General features: G+C 38.1%; 1 protein-coding gene across 1 annotated transcript; it reads left to right on the forward strand.

Annotated features, from left to right (window-relative positions):
• The first annotated feature begins 3,686 nt into the window (after positions 1-3,686).
• mkrn2os.2 (MKRN2 opposite strand, tandem duplicate 2) lies at positions 3,687-8,484 on the forward strand. Its single transcript, XM_052111928.1, has 4 exons — positions 3,687-3,889; positions 4,019-4,068; positions 5,467-5,635; positions 7,867-8,484. The coding sequence occupies exons 1-4, from the start codon at positions 3,687-3,689 to the stop codon at positions 8,138-8,140; spliced, it is 696 nt and encodes a 231-aa protein (XP_051967888.1). The 3' UTR covers positions 8,141-8,484.
• The last annotated feature ends 9,075 nt before the right edge of the window (positions 8,485-17,559 follow it).

A 17,559-nucleotide genomic window follows, 5' to 3' on the forward strand; every position in this document is an offset into this window, starting at 1 on the left:
ACCACCATGCTTATGGCTGGGATGGTGTTCTTTGGCTTGCAAGCCTCACCGTTTTTCCTCCAAATGTAATGATGTTCATTATGGACATTTGTTTCATCAAACCAGAGGAAATGTATTCAAAAAGATCTTTGTCAACATGTGGACTTGCAAACTGTAGTCTGGTTTTTTTATGGTGGTTTTGGAGCATTGGTTTATTTCTTGCTGAGCAGCTTTTCAGGTTATGTCAATATAGGACTTGTTTTTATGTGGATATAGATTCTTGTATACCTGTTTCCTCCAGCATCTTCACAAGGTATTTGTTGTTGTTCTGAGATTGATCTGCACTTTTCACACCAAACTATGTTCATCTCTAGGAGACTGAATCCATCTCCATCCTGAGCAGTATGATGACTGTGTGGTCCCATGGTGTTTATACTTGTGTACTATTGTTTGTACAGATGAATGTGGTACCTTCATGCATTTTGAAATTGCTCCCAAGGATAAACCAGACTTGTGGAGGTCCATAATAATTTTTTCTGAGGTCTTGGATGATTTATTTTGCATAATCCAAAATAATCATATCAACATACAGTATATGCATCTACAAGCCTATTAAAAATGTATAAATTAATTAAATAAAAAAGGATTAAATTATTACACTACTTACTCTTTGATTGGAATTTGTATCATAATTTTGAATGAATTTTTAAAGGAGTCTAATGAGGATTTTCATATTGGATTTTCTTTGGATCTTATTTTACAATTCTTATAGCTCCCTATTCGATTTCCCATTGTAAGAAGTTCTTCCAAAACAACATATTTTTATAGAAATTCCAAAAGGAATCATATACACATTCCTTCCGAATCTGCACTCAGTAACTTTTTGCTTGTGTCATCTTGGACTTACAGTGACACCTAATGGATTGGATGCAGCATCATTCAAAATCAATAGTTTTCAGTTACAGATGCCATTTTAGAAATTCACTATTCACAATCAGCCAGGTTTCATTAAGAGTGAAAGTGTCCAATAACAAGAGTCTTACTGCGATTAAGAGAGTAGTATTCAGCTGGTCATGTGATTCTAAAATGGCAGCCCCCATGAGGGTGCCCCTGCTCCATGTAGAATAAAACCTTGTTTATCAGGTTACTGATAAGAATAGAGTCCTCATCTCATGTGAGTGCTCATGATTTTATACTACATGCTTCAAAATTACATTAATTACATTAATTAAATTAATTAATTTATTAATGATAGGCTCCAGCCCCCCCCCCGCGACCCTGTACACAGGATAAGCGGTTGACGATGGATGGATGGATGGAATTTATTAATGAGTAAAACTTTTTAAATATTTGAATATTTAATTTGTATTATAAAAACTAAAATTACTATATGTTGGTTATACTTATTGTGAAACCAAATAAATATATAACAGTTGTCTTTTAAGAACAATATATTTGTCACATTCCCTGATGTCTTTCGTTTAAGTGTACTTTTATATTGAAATTCTTGTTAAGTTCCGGTTTCCCAGTCATGTGATGTCCTGTTTTCCCTCCGTGTTCATGTGTCTTGCATTCATTGGTTCATTGTTTGATTACTTTGTTATCAGTTCTAGTTTGTCATTGGTTTTAGTTAATTGCCTTGTTATCTTGTTTACAGTTCTGTTTACTCATTGGCTTATGTTTCCCCATGTCCATGTATTTAAGCCCTCATGTTTGCCATTGTCTTTTGTCTAGTTTTGATGTTAGCGTGTGTGATGTCATGTTCTCCTAGTTCTTGACTGTTCCTAGTTCGTGTTCTAGTAACTAGTTCTAACTCATGTCCTGTTCTCCTAGTTCCTAGTTCCTAGTTCCTAGTTCCTAGTTCCTAGTTTGTCTATTTTAGTCCAGGTGTTAGTTCATGCTCACGGGGTGTAGATGGTGTTCCTTGTATCATCATCGGTTTGGTAATAAATCTGCACTTGGTCCGTACACATAGTCTTCGTTATTGTCAGGCACACATGGATACAATATTAGTATTTATATATTTCAAATATCTTTCACATGCAGATTTCATGATTTGGATTGCATTGTTATGGGTTTTCTCAGACTTCCATAAGCCATATGTGCTCACTGGATGGGAAAGTGTCTTTGAGCAGAGATGACTTCACAGAATGGCAGTTTTACCCACAATGAAGAAAATGTCCTCATTTATCTATCATGCAATATTACAACATTGCTTTTACATTACTGGCACATTGAATTAAACTTGATTCACCTTTTTAACTGTTGTTTGTGAAAAATGATGCAAATGTCTATTTTGCTGTTCTTCATACATTTATTGGTATACTGCTCTAAGTGCAGTGTTGCGTTCAAACCATGTAGTCACTGTAGTGTGATGTAAACAGGATTCATTTCCCACATGACAGATGTGGGTTAGTTACTCACGACAGGTTGTAAACCTACTTGTTCTTTGAAACAGTTTTAAGCAAAGCCATCTGGTTTTGGATTACAGGTCTATAAAATACAGCACCTGACACCTTCTCATAGGAACATGTTTTGGGAAAGATATTCAATGTAACGTGGACATTACATTTTTTATTTTTTACATCAAGATTTTAGGTTCATATTTCTATGAATATAAAAGGAAAAGCATATATTTGGGACAAGTTTGTGCACTTTTCAGAAATGAATGCCAAATCAGTATCAAAAAGGAAGTAGAATTAAAATGGAATGAAATTCAAAGAAAATCACATGACTGTTTTCAAGTTTATTTTTTAAATATGTTTGATTTTTCAGTATAATATGAAACATGTTATCATATGCATGACAAACGGGGTATTTCCAGAACCATTACAATGTGAATATCATACATCTTAGACCAACCATTGCAAACTAGCATAAAAGAGTTGTCTGAACAAACATGTAAATTATCTTTTCATTTTTTCTTTTACTGTTTGGTGACTTTATGCTTTTGTTGTTTTAGTTGTTAGCCTTATTTTAACCAGATCAGATGTGTTTGTTGATTGTCACAGTTATTGAGGTTAACATGTTCAGTGTTGAGGGTCTGTGTTTCTTGTTCAGTTAATGTTAACATCTTTACAGTTTAAGATGTTATGACTTTAAGACAGGACACATTTTTTAAGAGATATTTTCCCATTTAAAGAGTAATTCAAAACTGGTCATGACTAAAGTAAGATTTGTGTTGTTAAAGTTCGCTGAACAATTTAGTGAATGTTAAGTGAACTAACAAATTCAAGCTTGCAACACTATAAATATTGTTGAGGCTTTCAGAAGCATTAACATTCTTATGTTACCTCAACTAAGTATTCATTGTTATGCTGACAACTTACTGTCAGTCAGTACAACTGTAATTTACAGAAGTAGAGTTAACAAAATTGGTTAAATTGGGGTAATTGGTACTAAGAATTTTTTTGGTTAAGTAGGCTTCATTTATTTATTCATTTTACGGTAAAGCAGTCTTGAGAAAAACAAGACACGAGCCACACGTCTGCATTGTTCGCATGTGAGCACTGGCAAACATGAATGAAGTTGCCATGCAAACAGATACTACTGTTCCACAGGTTTAGGGTTAGCTGCAACCAGATAGGCTCCAAACAAGTGACCAATCAACATCACCCTATTGAAACACAACTGCTGGGCTCTGGCATTAGTGCTGAGCTGTGGCTCTCAAAGTCTAGTCCAAGCAGCTGCTTCTTTGCTCTCTCCCGATGGATAAGGGTGTAATCAGATTTAACCATTGTGACAAGGACATCTTTTGTTTTTTTGTTCCGGATCAATGTCCTGAATGTGGAGTTAGTTTCAGTGGAAAGAGGCTGGAGGAAGCACCTGTCAGCGTTCCAAATCCCTTCTCCAATGGACATAAAGTCCCATGTGCTTTCCTCGTTGCCCCAACAGAAGACAGTGTGCTCAAGTAAGACTGGGTTTTATTCAAAGTAAAAGAAGTACTGCTAGGTCTCACAGAAGAACATTTCCATAATGAAGTTTTATAAATGTTCTTTTTAGGTGACATCTAAAATGACATTATTTTTCCTTTTTGCAGAGATTTCGATGGCATGTCTGATTTACATACAGGAATCACTAACACAAATGGTACGTACTGTACGTAATTGGTTAACTTTCTTGTAATATCAAAGTAAATGTTACATGGTACAGTATAATGTATTCTAAACAACCAGAGAATCAGACAGTTTGTCAACCAGAAAGTACTTTTTTTGCCATGTTAATTTTTAACAATATTGTTTAATAATTTGAAACTTAAACTTCTTTTTGTGAAATGTTTAGCTTAAAAAGTGTGCTTGTGCTACCTCTCTTTATTATAAATGTTACTTAGTTTGATATGTAATGCCAGGCTTGGGGAGTAATGGAATACTTGTAATCGAGATACAAAAATATGTAACTGTAATCCATTACATAAAAACTCAATGTATTCAGATTAGTTACATTTGGTAAAAATTGAGATAACTAGTAGGATTACAGTTTTCAATATATAAAAAAAATCTCTTGAGTCAAACTAGATCAAACCATTAAAGGTTCAATTTAACATTTTAATACTCATAGAAAGTAGGATTAAGTAAATCAAGACACACTAAAAATGTGTAAATCTATTTTTATCTATTCTATAAAACAAGATTTATTTTTAAAACATATTTTATTTTTACTTATGAATTGTTTTGTCATTAAAATCCTCCTTAAACATAAACTTAGACTCACCCATAAATGTTAGCTGGTGATGTTTGACTGTGGATCATGAGCAAGCAGAGGACAGCCACTGGAGGCACTGCATTAATAATGATGATGATGATGATGATGACGAAGATAACCTGTGATCTACCTATTGCAGTAAGAAGTTAATGAATGGTCACTGCCAATTAGAATACATGCTAACTGCAATACATGGCAGAATTGAACTTTATAGTGTTTTTGAATCTGAGGAATATCCTGTCAGATTTATTATGTTAACCAAGACATAATTCAGTGCATCTTTTCTAACTGTATTCACTTGATGAGAAAATAAACTATTTTCTGTAACAGCTAGAGGACTCCCCTGATTTGGTTAAAAATGCAGAGTTGTTCTACATTCGTTCTACATGTATACAGTTTTTTCTTATATAATAATAATAACTACATCACTCATAACATTATTCAATCGTGGTTTGTTTGCATTCAGAAGGTATGATTAAAAGTAATCGAGAACATACTGCTTTTCTCTTGACTTATTCACAAATGCAATCTTGAGGTAACTGAAAAAGTAATCTGATTACATAAATTTCTCATTAAGGTACATTTAAGTAATCCTTATTTGTAATGGAATACATTTAAAAAGTATAACCTCCCAACCCTGTGTAATGCAAACTCCACCTGATCATGTATTAAATGCAAACTACAGTTCATGCATTAATGTAATATTTGTTCTTTATGTCAACTGCAAAACATGTGAATATATATTTGAATTGTTCTATTTTAAAGTAATCTTCTTTTATAATACAGGAATAGTATACAATTACACCAAGACTGGAATTCACAGAGATCATCAGGGCTGGGAACGATGTTTATGCATCCCACTGGTTCAGCCGGACATGTTCAGTCTGGTCAGTCAATGGGACCAGTATCTGGAGAAGTTCTCTTCTGCTCAGATGTGGGACCCTTTATGGCAAAGGTGAACAAACATAAGCATTATAACATCTAAACATGTAATACCACATATGATATAAAAAGACTTTAAAATTAATTAATCATACTAAAATGTTCAACTTTAAACTCACATTTACAAGGGCATGTTTATACAGAAGTGGCATTTAGAATGTGAGGTTTATTGTTTGCCATTGGTAAACAGTCATTGGCCCTGTCCCAATACCCCGACTTGCAGTTTTGGTCTCACCTACTTACCCACTTTTCTTTTTTTTCTTTTTTTTTTGTCCCCCATTTTCCCCAATGTCCAATTCCCAATTTGCTCTAAATCCTCGTGGTGGTGTAGTGACTCGCCTCAATCTGGGTGGCGGTGGCCAAATCTCAGTTGAGTTGCTGCTTATCATGTGGCTCGTTGAGCGTGTTACCACAGAACCATAGCGTGTGTGGAGTCCCACGCCATCCACCGCGGCACAACTCACCACCCGCCCCACTGATAGCGATCACGAGGAGGTTACCCCATGTGACTCCACCCTCCCAAGCAACCAGGCCAATTTGGTTGCTTAGGAGACCCGGCTGGACTCACTCAGCACACACTGGATTCAGACTTGAGAACTCCAGGGGTGGTAGCAAGCACAGGCCCTCACTTACCCTCTTTTCTTACGTATTTCCGGTGTTTGGACACTAGTGTGCAAGTAGATGTGAAGACTGCAAGTGTTTGTATGACTTCTGATTGCACGTTGGGACACTCGAATTAATGATGTTGGTGCCACTTGCGACAGCTGTAGACTGATTGTTTTTGGTAGATGTAAAATGATGATATCCATAATTGCTGTAAAATATGAAATATAAGCAATTTCTACTATGCTTCTCAATAAACTACATACAATTTAGTTTGAAAAACAAAAACTTTGTTCTTTATTATAAACCTGTGTGATCCATTAATAGCTACAAATACAAAACATTTAAATGAAATGCTTTGGCTTGTAATATATCTAAGACAAGCAAAGACTGCTTTACACAACTTATCTGTGGTTTCAGCAGTATTAGGCAAAAACAAACAAAATAAGGTGATTACTGGGCGAGAAGGATAACAAAGAGGTATATAAATATACATAATATTTTGTAATTATGATGCTGCTAAAATCTTTCCTTGATGTCATCATGGTGAAAATACACAGGTTGCTCGCAAGCTCCTGAATTTGATGAACCCTGGGATATACTTAGCCTGAAAAAAATGCTCCGAAGTGGTATTCGCACTAGTGTGGATCTAGAGTAGGTTAAGTGCACTGAGCTTTGACATGTTTTAGAAGTGGGACAGTCTTGAACACTTACTTCCTGTCGCGTGCATGCACCCTCAAGTAGCCAAGACAACAAGTATGGGTATTGGGACAGGAACATTTTTAGAATTGTATAAAAGCACTTATATTAATTATTTGGTTTAAACGTATATTGTATTAGCTTTAAAGTTGTCCAAGTCATTACTACGGATCTTTTTAGGATTTTATGGTTTGCAATGTTACGTAGTCATTACAACAACGTTGTAAAATTGGATATAACTTTCCACAGAAAAGGTTAGTTAGTGATTTCAGCACACTAAAATCATTTAAACTTGCATAATGTTTATATATTGTGGCTATACTTTTGAAACAGTGTGTATTTTGATGCTTACAGATTGGCCCCAAGTGGCAATTATTTTAAAGAAGAGAGCACAAGCAGACTTTTACATTTACGCATTTGGCAGACGCTTTTATCCAAAGCGACTTACGGAGCCCTTATTACAGGGACAATCCCCCTGTAGCAACCTGGAGTTAAATGTCTTGCTCAAGGACACAATGGTGGTGGCTGTGGGGATCGAACCAGTGACCTTCTGATTACCAGTTTACCAGTTATGTGGTTTAGACCACTACACCACCACCACTTTTCAAGCAAAATATTTAAGTTTGTTAGGTTTAAAATGTAAAACAGTAGATGTAATGTTCAAAATTAAAACAAAAGTATTGTGACACTTTGCTGTTGTCAAACGTGAATAGAACATACATGTAGCTAATGTAATGAATTATACCTGTGTGTTTTTGAGGGGAACTGACTTCATACATCCACTAAATATCACCTCAACCAGAAGATGAAAAGAAGATGACTCTTAAAAGTTATATTTTGCTTTATAATGCATTAACATTTAGCCTTTTTTTGTGCTGCATGGGTCCAAATACCTTTTTGGTCACTGTATGTCTAAATTGAATCTGTTCTGTGTTTTTTCAGCTTTAATGAGGAAACTCATAACTGCTACAGTTACACGTTGATGTTCATTAACTGCGTACTGGCTGCACAGTCTAAACGAGCCCTCAGTAAAGATGAATTCACACAAACATTTGTGCTGCCTCGGATTAAAAGAGCTTCCAAGTACATGATGCTGTGTCGTGAGATTTCCCAAAACCACTTCTACATTGTGAACAGTCCTCGGAGAAACTCACAAGAGGGACCAAGTGAGGAAGATATGGAAGGGAAGAACAATGGAGCAGTTTTATCCAGTTAATTTGGGCTTATTGTGACTTCCCTGGACATCAGAGCAAAACAGCACTGATTTCCTGTTATTTAATAAAGTGATTTATGCATCCTGTTATTTAATTAAGTGATTTATGCATCTTGGATCAAGGTGGTATTTGACTGAATGATGTTATGCCACTTTTGTAAAGCTGCATAGGGTCACATATGGGTTTGCTTCACTATAATCAATGTTTTATTAGACCCACTTTCAGAGAATGCTGTTTGGATGCTTCAGTTGAACTAAAGGTACAGAATTACTAGTATCCCTTAAAGGGAAATTTCACCCCAAATTTTTATTCTATAATTAATTATAACTACTCAACCCTTATGATATCCCAGGTGTGTATGAATTTCTTTCTTCACCAAAACATTTGAAGAGGTTTATACGTTATCTTAATTGTGTCTCAATGGACTAAATTAATGGACTTTTATTTCCGCAATTGTTTTTTGTTTTTTCAAAAGAGAATATTGATAGAATATCTTTTTGTGTGTTAAACCATTATAGACTGCAATGCTCTTCTTTATATGACTTCATGTATAGTTAATGTATATGTAATATTTAATTCACTTTTGACCTTATCAGATACTGTAATTTAAAAATGTCTGGATATTGTTGAATGAAATAAATTTTATTAAAGAATAATTAATCGTTACATTATTTTGATGCTCTATTCACTTCAAAATATACAGTTCAGGAATGAAAAAGGAATATTGGCTTGCAAACAGAGTGAATGTCTACATTTCCTCATGTTCAGTTCGTTCTCTGGAGGAGATCCATCTGCTCAGGATTACTTCTGGCAAAAACACAAATATCAGAGATCCAGAAAACAATAGAAACTCAAAACACTGTCTTTAGTCCCACCTGTACTGTGAGTCTCTTTAGACATTCTGGAGAGGATAGTGTTCCGTCATATCTGATGGTGTGATGATGTAGCAAAGCACCAGTTCCTGTACAGAACACATCCATTAGTCCATTAGACAGAACCTTTGATTTTTCATGTTTTTCACAAAGTGTACTAACTCAATTAGCAAATGTACCGTAAAGTTTGCAAATTCTGCATCACTAGTGCCACCAAACAGAACTGCAAAACAAATTATTGTTCTCAAACAGGTTTGCAACTCCAGTGCTGGAAAAATGGGGTATGCAACATTTGCAACGCAAATGGGTGCAACACAAAGGGGGGGTGGGGGGTGCCAAATCAGCCCAAAAGGGGAGTGATTAGTCATCCATAATCCTCCAACATTGCACCCATATTGATATTACATAAATGGTTACCAGCACCACTGTCAGACACTCATCTTGTCTTCCATTGGTCAGTTAAAAGTGTCATGAAACCCCTCTAGCTCAGCTAGAGAAATGGCTGAACATCAAATTATGAGTGGAGATGAAAACAAGTTTTGATCACTTTGCTGTATATCAGTCATGGGACAAAAGTGTCAAGAGTGAGAACAGTTTGCAAATCTGCATAAACATTTGAGTGTTTTGTTCAAACTTTTGAGAATGTAGTGAGAACTGTCATAGTCCTGTCAACTTGTCAAGCTGGGCTTCTGTCTGACGAGACCATGGCATCATCATCCCCTGTCTGTCTCGTGTTTCGTGTATGTTCTTTGAGCGCACGGGTCCAATTGTTGTTTATTGCCGTGCGCATGTTACTGCTGTGTGTTCTACGGTGATGTCACGATCCTGTCACCTTGTCAGGTTGGGTTTTTGTGTGACGAGGAACGTGGTATTTTCATTCCCTGTTGGTTCTGTTCCAAGTGGGTTGACATTTTCTTCCTCATGTGTTTCAGGTGACGCTGGCACTCAGAATCAGCGTTTCCATGGGAACCCTGATTGTTTTCATGAGAATGCCATCATGCCTTTCATGCCAACTTTCAGCTAGCTAGCGACACATGTTCCTTGTTTGTTCATACCTAAATTAATCCCCTCATGTGTCATGTCCTTTGCTGGATTGTTAAACAAAGTTAGATGTTGAATGTTTAATGTTGCTCAGTGTTGACTGAGTTTTTGATCATTGTTCTCTGCCTATTTGGTCCTGTTTCGTGTATCTGTTGATTGCTTGCATGTCAGGTGTTGTTCTGCACCTCACTGAGCTCCAGCTGAGAATTCTACGAATCTGTTCCTCATCCCAGTGACTACTCATTATTGCTGTTAATAAATCCTTTGAACTGTTCCTCTGCTCTTGGGTCTGTTTGCCCCGTATTCAGGTGAGGCTGAATACTGTAGTGCATTCCTTGCTCAATGTTCCTTGTTCTTCACGTCACAGCACTCTGCCTTCCCTTCGGAGAGAATGAAGGGGGCTTACGTCATCCTGCTCCTCACCGGAAAAGCCGCTGATTGGGGAACTGCCATGTGGGACAATGAACGTCCTTGTTGCACATCGTTCTTAGCATTCACCACAGAGCTCTGCTGAGAGTTCGATCTGGCCCTGATGCAGTGTGAATCGATCACTGCCTGGAGGCCGTGGAGGAGGAGCCAAGCCTACTCCTGCTGCTGCCAGTACCCACGACCACGGAAGTCGTTCCCCTGCTGCTGCCAGCACCCATGGCCATGGGGGCCATTTCACTGCTGCTGACAATTGCCACGGAGGCCATTTCCCTGCTGCTGCCAGCATCCACTGCCACAGAATCTGTTCCTCAGTCACTGATAGCTTCCACGGCAATGAGGGCCATTCCCCTGCCGCTGCCAGCATCCACGAGGGCCATTCCCCTGCCGCTGACAACGACCATGGCCATGGAAGCCATTCCCTGCTGCTGCCAGAACCACCGCATGCCACGGTCAATGAGCCAGCGTTCAAACCTGTCACAGTCAATGAGCCAGTTCCTGAAGCCTTGTCTGTCCCAGAGCCAGTGCCTAAAGTCTAATCCATCCCAGAGCCAGCGCCAGAAGCCTCAACCTCCCCAGAACCAGCGCTTGAAGCCTTGGCTGTCCCAGTGCTAGTGTCCTCGGTTATGAAGGTCTTTCCCCAGACAGTGCCCATGACCATGGGGGCTGTCAACCTGTTCCTGCCAGTGCTCACGACCACGGAGGCCGTTTCCCCTTCCCTCTCTGTGCTCATGACCACAGGGGTCGTTTCCCTGTCACTGCACGTGACCACAGAGGTTGTTCCTCTGTCACTACCAGTGCACACAGCCATGGAAGCTGTTCCTCAGTCACTGCCTGTGCTTACAGCCACGGAGGCTGTTCCCCTGTACATGTTGGTCTTCACAGCCACAGAGGCTGTTCCCTTGTCACTGCCAGTGCTCACAGCCGAGTAAGCTGTTCCCCACTCTCTGCCTGTGCTCACAGCCATGAAGGCTGCTCCTCACTACCTGTGCTCACGGCAATGGAGGCTGTTCCCCAGCCTCTGTTGGTGCCCACGGCCATGGAGGCTGCTCCCCAGATGCAGTTGCCAGTGATTACGGCTGCAGAGGCCGTTTCCCTGTCGCGGCCAGCATTCACGGCCATGGAGGAAAAGTGACTGCTCATTATTGCTGTTAATAAATAGTTTCAACTGATCCTCTGCTCTTGGGTCTGTTTGCCTCTCTATCGCTCATTACAAGAACAGCATCAGATTACCATCACAACTAGCACTGCTTTGAGACCACATTAACTCATAGATATATACTCTTATAAGAATTGTTTTGGGTTTAATACAAGTTAAGCTCAGTTGAGAGTGTTTGTGACTGTTCATAACCACAGAAAATAATTTAGACTCATCCCTCTTTTTCTATAGAAAAATAAAAATGCTCACACCGATCCAGTTATGAACTGTGCTGAGCTTGGTGTAAAAATTAATGCAAGATATTGTAGACATTTTGATTATAATTATAATCATAGATTATAATAGAAAACCAACTATTTTACCTTAAATTTGTGTGTTCTATGGATATTCATGCTCATTAAAGGATGATATATTCTTCTCCCATCACCTGTACTGAAATAAGTTACGAGTTGAGTCTCTCATGCGCAGAGCGAGAGGAGAGCTAGTTGAATGATGTGAGGAGTTGCTGTTAAATATAATGATAAATATTATGAAAAAAAATACTACAACAATTTACATCTGAATAAGTGAACTTGAGCTAGTTTACATGCTAGTTATAACATGTAACTTGTATTTAATTTTTTTCTGTAAAAAAACATTTCTCTAAAATTAATAAGTCTCTAAAGCATTTTAAAATAATTTAAAATATAGTCCATCCATCCATCTTCAACCGCTTATCCAAAGTCGGGTCGCGGGTGCAGCTGCTCCAGCAGGGGGCCCCAAACTTCCCTATCCCGAGCCACATTAACCAGCTCTGACTGGGGGACCCCGAGGCGTTCCCAGGCCAGTGTGGAGATGTAATCTCTCCACCTAGTCCTGGGTCTTCCCCGAGGCCTCCTCCCAGCTGGACGTGCCTGAAACACCTCCCTAGGGAGGCGGCCAGGGGCATCCTTACCAGATGCCCAAACCACCTCAACTGACTCCTTTCGATGCAAAGGAGCAGCGGCTCTACTCCGAGCTCCTCACGGATGACTGAGCTCCTCACCCTATCTCTAAGGGAGAAGCCCGCCACCCTTCTGAGGAAGCCCATTTCGGCTGCTTGTACTCGCGACCTAGTTCTTTCGGTCATGACCCAACCTTCATGACCATAGGTGAGGGTAAACAAAAATTGACCGGTAGATCGAGAGCTTTGCCTTTCGCCTAAGCTCTCTTTTCGTGACAACGGTGCGATAGAGCGAGTGCAATACCGCCCCCGCTGCCCCGATTCTCCGGCCAACCTCCCGCTCCATTGTCCCCTCACTCGTGAACAAGACCCCGAGGTACTTGAACTCCTTCACTTGGGGCAAAACCTCATTCCCTACCTGGATTACGCACTCCAAATATAGTAATTTATAAAAATTAGCTAATACTTCAGTATATTCATTATATGGTTTTGTTTCAGGGGCTCAGGTTTTCACAACAAGGACAGTTGTATTTTATCTCTACTCATGTCACTTTTATGTGTTTTAAACATATTTAAATGTATAGCGTTAATACATTTTGTCAGTGGACTGACCATCGGGAGAACCGAGCGGGCCGGTGGGTCGCAATAAGCTAAAATGTCCAGAAAAGGACAGTGAATCCCCGCTCAACAACTTTTGGGCCAGTTGGCATGTAAAATTCAGATTTCTCTTCCCAGTCCAGCCCTGACTACTGCCTATGTAGGTAGGAGACAGCGAGGCAGACCTATTTATTGCAAAAAAGCACAAAGAGCAATTTCTAATCAACAAAATATTGTAAAGCTGAACATAACTAGAACAATTCATATTCACTACAGAAATTTCCATGATTTGTTTCAGAACTTTTTTTTAAGATTACATCAAAAAGCGTTTGTACAGTTTTTACAATTTTCAGGGGAATCAACCTATGAACGGCTTACTTATAGTTGTCTCTTATTTTAAGATGGAAAAGAAGAAAGTCTTTTAACATTGAAAAGAATAAAAAAAACATAAAAACCCCCAGATATCACTGAATTAGTTGTCCTGAGAAATCACACCTGTCTGTGTGACAGCCCTAGACTCTGTAAACATCTAAAAGAATCAGACTGTGGCCTGCGCGGTCAATCAGAAATCTTTGCAGACAGCTTGGAACCCTGGACATTTTTCATTATTTTTGCAATTGCATTTAGTGATGATGCACTAGAGGCACAGAAATTACTTATAGCAGCTTTAAATGTGCAGTTACTGTAATTTTTGTTTTTGTTTGTGTCATCTTGCACTTATAGTGACACCTAGTGGTGTAGTTACAGCTGCTATTACAGAAATTCACTATTCACAGTCAACCATTATTCATTTCATCCAAGAGTGAAAGTGTCCAATAACAGGGCGAATACTGAGATTAATCATGTGGTAGTAGTATTCCACAGTCATGTGAATTTAACCCTCTACACATAGAATAAAACAGCTTTTATAAGGTTGCTAATATGACTGGAGTCTTTATCTCATATGTGTGCTTATGATACTATACATACGTTTCAAAATTACAATTCACTTCTTTAGGAGTAAAACTTTCATAATGAGGAAGAAATTACTGAGTGCACATTTAATACCATAACCAGAATGTAAAAGTTACAGATTTAAATATAATACAACTACAAATGCATTATATGTTTAACACAGTTGTTAAAGATACTTATTGAGAGTGCTCAAAAGTCAGCTAACAATGTCTTATGCCAAGTTTACACTACACAATTTTAAACCAGATTTTCGCTCGCTGAAATTTTTGTGGAGATTTCAAAAGCCTGAAATAGGCAAATCGAATTTGAGAGAAGCACCGATGCTATCAGCATTAAGGGGCCATTAAAACTATCCATTTTATAAAAGGGCTATATTATATGCTGGCATAATTGTGGTCAACTATTTGTAAATGTTATGGATCATTAACAATACAGCATCAACACTTTTCGGAGCTGTAGTTACCAAAAGTTCTCAACCACATCTTGACACAGCATCAAAGCAGTGCTTATCTAGCTAACATTTGAATTTTTTTAGCATTCAACTTATGAACAAACCTTGCATGATAAAACGGTGGTCCTTTTCGATACAGCACTATCGAATCAGATCAATGATATAACAAACAAGAATCTAATAACTGAAAAAGCAACAAACAAGATGCAACTCAATCGTGTCCTAGAAGCAAGAGTCACATGTCAACACTGCAGACACTCAGAGTCAATGACTCCTGAAGTTCACAGCCAAGAGTCAATTTCCCTGCAGTGCCAATGAGACTGTGGTGAAGCGGGTCAGGAGGGCGAGGAAAGCAATGCTTATTTCACCTGAATAATTCACCTGTCATCCTCAAGTGTTACCGACACTACTCGGAAAATCTCTCTCATCAACTGGAATTGATTAATTCAGGGTTTGGCCTAAATGTTTTAGAGGGACATGCCATAAACTGCAGAGCTCAGGTCTAGAGAATAGCTGGATGATTCTATACTATATCAAAACAGATTTCGGTTCAACTTAATGGTGCAACAATTTTACCATTATTCTTTCATGCATTTTAGAGCTCATCTAGTCTTAACATGAGAGTGGGGATTTCCTTTGCAAATACCCTCTATGTAAAAATTACTCAATTGTACTAGTTTTCATGAAAAACATATGCTAGAAAAAGGGTTAATACATTTACTGTGTAACAACATAGACAATGAATCGGGCAAAATGTGAAATAATTTTCAAATATCCTGTATATTATTATTTATAAATGATCAAGATAATATCTAACAATAAGTTCAATGTATTTCTGTTACTTTGGCCAAAAAGTTAAACTTATATTAAATGTTTTAATTCAGTTTGAAATAGGGCATTAGATTTAACCCTCTTGGGTCTGAGGGTGTTTTTGGGCCCTGGAGAAGTTTTGACATGCCTTGACATTTGTGCTTTTTTCAGTTGCTTAAAACATTAATGGCTAAAGTCTGATAACACTGTATTCAACACAAACTGGGCTACAATAATATGTGAGCAACATGTAGGTTTGTATTTTTGAGAAAATATATTTATTAAAAAAAATATCTGAAATAAGGCCATATAACACATACTAAACATTTGTTCACAAGACTTTTGAGAACTGGATATATATATATATATATATATATATATATATATATATATATATATATATATATATATAAAATGTTCGATAATTAAATGCATTACATTCTTGTGGCAGAAGAGTTAATCATCGATAAGACAATACAAAAAGCGGTTTTAGAATACAATGTATTTTTTACTACCATATTATTGATCATAAGTCAATCATTGGCATACAGTTCACAGAAATACATTTCACAAGTGAATTTGTCAATCAGTTGGAGATTTATTATGAGGGCTTGTTTAAGGACCCGTAAATGTACACCTGCATCAGACATGCGTCATAAACATAAAATTTTTAGGTCAAGTTAAATATAGTTTAATATTTAGAACACATCTTGAGATACCTTAGTTCGAATTTACGCTCCATCAAGTGTTTTGAACGCAAGAACGTAACGTGTTTTCTTCACTGTATAAACTGTGCATTGCCACACAGCTGAAAGTTCAATTACTGCCCTCTGGAGTAAACAGGTGGTACAACAAATTTGCATTTCTCAGGAATCTTATTATGGACCGGGGGCATGCGATTAATTGCGTAAATTTTTTTAACGCGTTATTTTTTTATAAAACTAATTGCACTGAATTAACGCGTTAAAACGACAGCCCTAATACATATATATAAAACTTGCCTCGGGGGGGTTTACCATTTGCATTGATCGCCTCAGCACATTACTATTTGAATAGTGCCCTCTGCGCGTGGGTGTGATCACGTTAGGGATAATTAGCTGAGCCAGGAGAAACTGTACATAGCTTTGTTTCATACCGATTACATTGCAGGAGAATATTTGTTTTAAATTTGAATTGTTTTATTGAAAAGTATACATTTTAAGCTTTCTTTAGACATATGTTTCATGTTTGTCACAAAGTTGTGTTGTTATTGTGAGTGTACACAAATAAAAGTACACCCTTTATAGTTTCTAATGATGTCTAACACTTATCTGTATGCCCAAAAATGATGGAGAATTTTAAATAGTTTCCGCTGTTATGAGGAAAAAAATCCAGCAGGATGTGCCGGCCCCTCAGAGTTAACGCGTTACTTAAGTGGGATTAATTATATAAAAAAAAGCATTAAAAAAATTTATGGAAATAATCATGCCCTCAGACTGCAAAAAATGATTTTGATACAATTGGAGTGTTACGGGCAGCTGTCCGACACCTGTGTGTGTGTTTGTCTTTTTGGTTTAGCTCTTTATTAAATTATAATTTATATTGTCAAGCCGGTTCTCGTCTCCTGGGAACGCCGCCATGTAGTCCTCTACCAGCTGGACGGCTTCCTCCAACGACGTGGCACTGGACCCACTCAGAAATGCCTCGGGGAAGTTGGGAGACGAACTGCTCCAGTACCACCAGATTGATGACTTTCACGACACCGCGGGTTCCCCCCACCAGTAACATTTCCTTCAGGCATCACAGAGCTTCTGCACAAACAGGAACGGCGGCCGGCCTTCCCGAAGCTCAACGAGCAGAAGAGCTGCCTGTGACTCTCTCTCTGTCGCACCGCTGTCTCCGGTCGGCCTTTATCCCTCTTGGAGGCTTGATTAGCCTGATTAAGGGCCGGTTGTGCAGAATCACGACCCGGCCCCGCCCTCCGCCCTGCCACTTTCACTTTATATGGATTTACTGTTTTTATATTTGGGTCCTTTCTCTGCAAAAATGTATATATATGATTAATTGTGATTGAGATTCAATTAAATTGTGATTAATTCATCAGCATAACGAGCACATCGTGTAATTGATTTGATTAATATTTTCTACTGAACAACAGACCTAGTTTAAAATTATTGTTAAGCAACAATTTTTTGTAATAGTTTTAAGAA

This window comes from Xyrauchen texanus, chromosome 39, assembly GCF_025860055.1.
Source record: "Xyrauchen texanus isolate HMW12.3.18 chromosome 39, RBS_HiC_50CHRs, whole genome shotgun sequence".
Lineage (NCBI taxonomy): Eukaryota > Metazoa > Chordata > Actinopteri > Cypriniformes > Catostomidae > Xyrauchen > Xyrauchen texanus.

Excerpts from the sequence above, each read along its gene's own strand:
- mkrn2os.2 (XM_052111928.1), top strand. The coding sequence starts at position 3,687 with ATGGATAAGGGTGTAATCAGATTTAACCATTGTGACAAGGACATCTTT. Across the intron at positions 3,890-4,018 it reads ACAGAAGACAGTGTGCTCAA|AGATTTCGATGGCATGTCTG; the intron begins GTAAGACTGGGT and ends TCCTTTTTGCAG. Across the intron at positions 5,636-7,866 it reads TGGGACCCTTTATGGCAAAG|CTTTAATGAGGAAACTCATA; the intron begins GTGAACAAACAT and ends GTGTTTTTTCAG.